Source organism: Echinops telfairi, unplaced genomic scaffold (assembly GCF_000313985.2).
Source record: "Echinops telfairi isolate 266 unplaced genomic scaffold, ASM31398v2 ScPeMD7_5;HRSCAF=22, whole genome shotgun sequence".
NCBI lineage: Eukaryota > Metazoa > Chordata > Mammalia > Afrosoricida > Tenrecidae > Echinops > Echinops telfairi.
In genome coordinates, this window is record NW_022103901.1 from 1,359,963 (window position 1) to 1,361,668 (window position 1,706).

At 66.1% G+C, this 1,706-nt stretch overlaps 1 protein-coding gene across 1 annotated transcript in view; it reads left to right on the forward strand.

Moving 5' to 3' along the window:
- LOC101662889 (kinesin-like protein KIF19) overlaps positions 1–1,706 on the forward strand; it is a 34,017-nt gene that overhangs the window by 23,856 nt on the left and 8,455 nt on the right. The window contains exons 17-18 of the mRNA XM_004705887.1: positions 47–155; positions 1,063–1,455. Coding sequence (XP_004705944.1) covers positions 47–155; positions 1,063–1,455 — 502 coding nt within the window. The remainder of the gene's footprint in view (positions 1–46; positions 156–1,062; positions 1,456–1,706) is intronic.

A 1,706-nucleotide genomic window follows, 5' to 3' on the forward strand; every position in this document is an offset into this window, starting at 1 on the left:
GGCCAGCCACAGTCCTCACCTGCTGACTCCCCACGTTCCACCACAGTGACGGCCACAAGTCCTCAAACGCCATGCCCTCCAAGAAGCTGGGGGGGCAGGACTCCCTCCTCCCACCCTCTTCTGTCCGAATCCTGCTGACTCCTCCGATGCATGAGGTGGGTGCACACACCCCTAATTGGGTCCTGGGCTCGGCAGCCTGCTGTGGCCCCGTGGGAGCAGCCCAGGGTCGGGGGGACCGTGGGCAAGCAGCTTGCAGGAGGAGGACCCTCCTCCTGCAGCCCCGAGGATGGCAGTGACTGCTCCCCAGGCCCTCCCAGCCCTGGGGTGGGGGTCGGGTCCAGGGCCGACACCAGGGCTGTCAGGGTGAGAGGGGGGTGTCTGCTGAGTGACTCACTTTGCATGGGTCTGCAGCGAGCAAGCCAACTGGGCTTGGTTAGTGGACTTGCTAACCTGGGGGAACAGTGCCCGTGGGTCTCAGGGCATGTTGGGCATGGTAGGGGCAGGTGACACTGCACTGCAAATGAGGGAGGGCGTAGGTACCCGCCCCATGGTCGAACAGCCGTGGGGGGGGGAGGGGCTTTGCTGAGCCTCAGTTTGTCTATCTGTGGCTTGGGGGTGATCAGGCCCCTTGGTGTCCTGGGAGGGCAAATGGCCGATGCACATGGCATCCCCAGGAAGGACAGAGTCCAGTCCACCTGGGGTGCCTTGGGGCTTCGAAACAGCAGCCCCACCCCCACCCCAGAGACCCCGTGGAGCCCAGTTCTACTCTGACCCCCAGGGTCACCAAGGGCCAGCACAGGTGGCTTTGCTTTGGGCGTGGGGAAGCATAGGAGCTGGTGCGTCCACTGTCTGGGCCTGCAGCCCATCTGGGAGGAGCTTCAGCCCTGGGTCCTGGCCGTCTCGCAGAGGCTAAGCCCTGCCCCGGCTAAGCTCTCTTCCCTCCCGTCCAGGCGCTTGGCCTGACACGGTGTCTGAGGTTTTTCACAGGGAAGCTCATTCCCAGGGTGGGAACAGCCAGGGCTGAGTGAGCTCCCACCCCCGCCCCGCCTCGCGCCCCTACAGAAGCCCAGCTCACTGAGCGTCCAGGACCTGGTCTCAAAGCTGTGCTCGCCGGCTGGCCCAGCCCTGAGTAGCCCCCGGGCGGCAATGGAGGCGGCCGGCCCGGCCCTGAGCCCCCAGACCCTGAAGGAGATGGCAGTGGACACCAAGAGCATCGCCCTCATCGCCGCCACCCGGAAATCCAAGGCCCAGGATCGAGAGGGCAGCTGCAGCCGCTCCCCACGCCACCTCCTCGAGGAGGGGACCCCAGACTGCAGGGACCCCAAGCCTAGTGTCACCCCAGAGCCAGGGCCCGTTGGAGACCGGCTGCGACCCCACGCCAGCCCCTGCAGGGACCGCTCCGTGGAGAGGAAGGCAAGGAAGAAGCGGTCACCCTCCCTCCCTGGGGCGCAGCCGGTGAGCAGTCATCATGGGGCCCGGTGTGGGAGGGCAGCAGGCGGCAGGTAGGGCAGGGCAGGCAGGGGCCCCAGCGGGGATCACATGTGCTCAGCAGCTCCCTGAGAGGCTGGAGATCCCCTAAAAATGACCTTCCAAAGACCCAGTGGCCCCTAGCTCTGCTCTGACCAATGCAGGGCTACCACGGGGCAGAGTGGACTGGCACTGGACATGAGTAGGATAACGAGGTGTGGGAGTCCCCCCACAGCCCC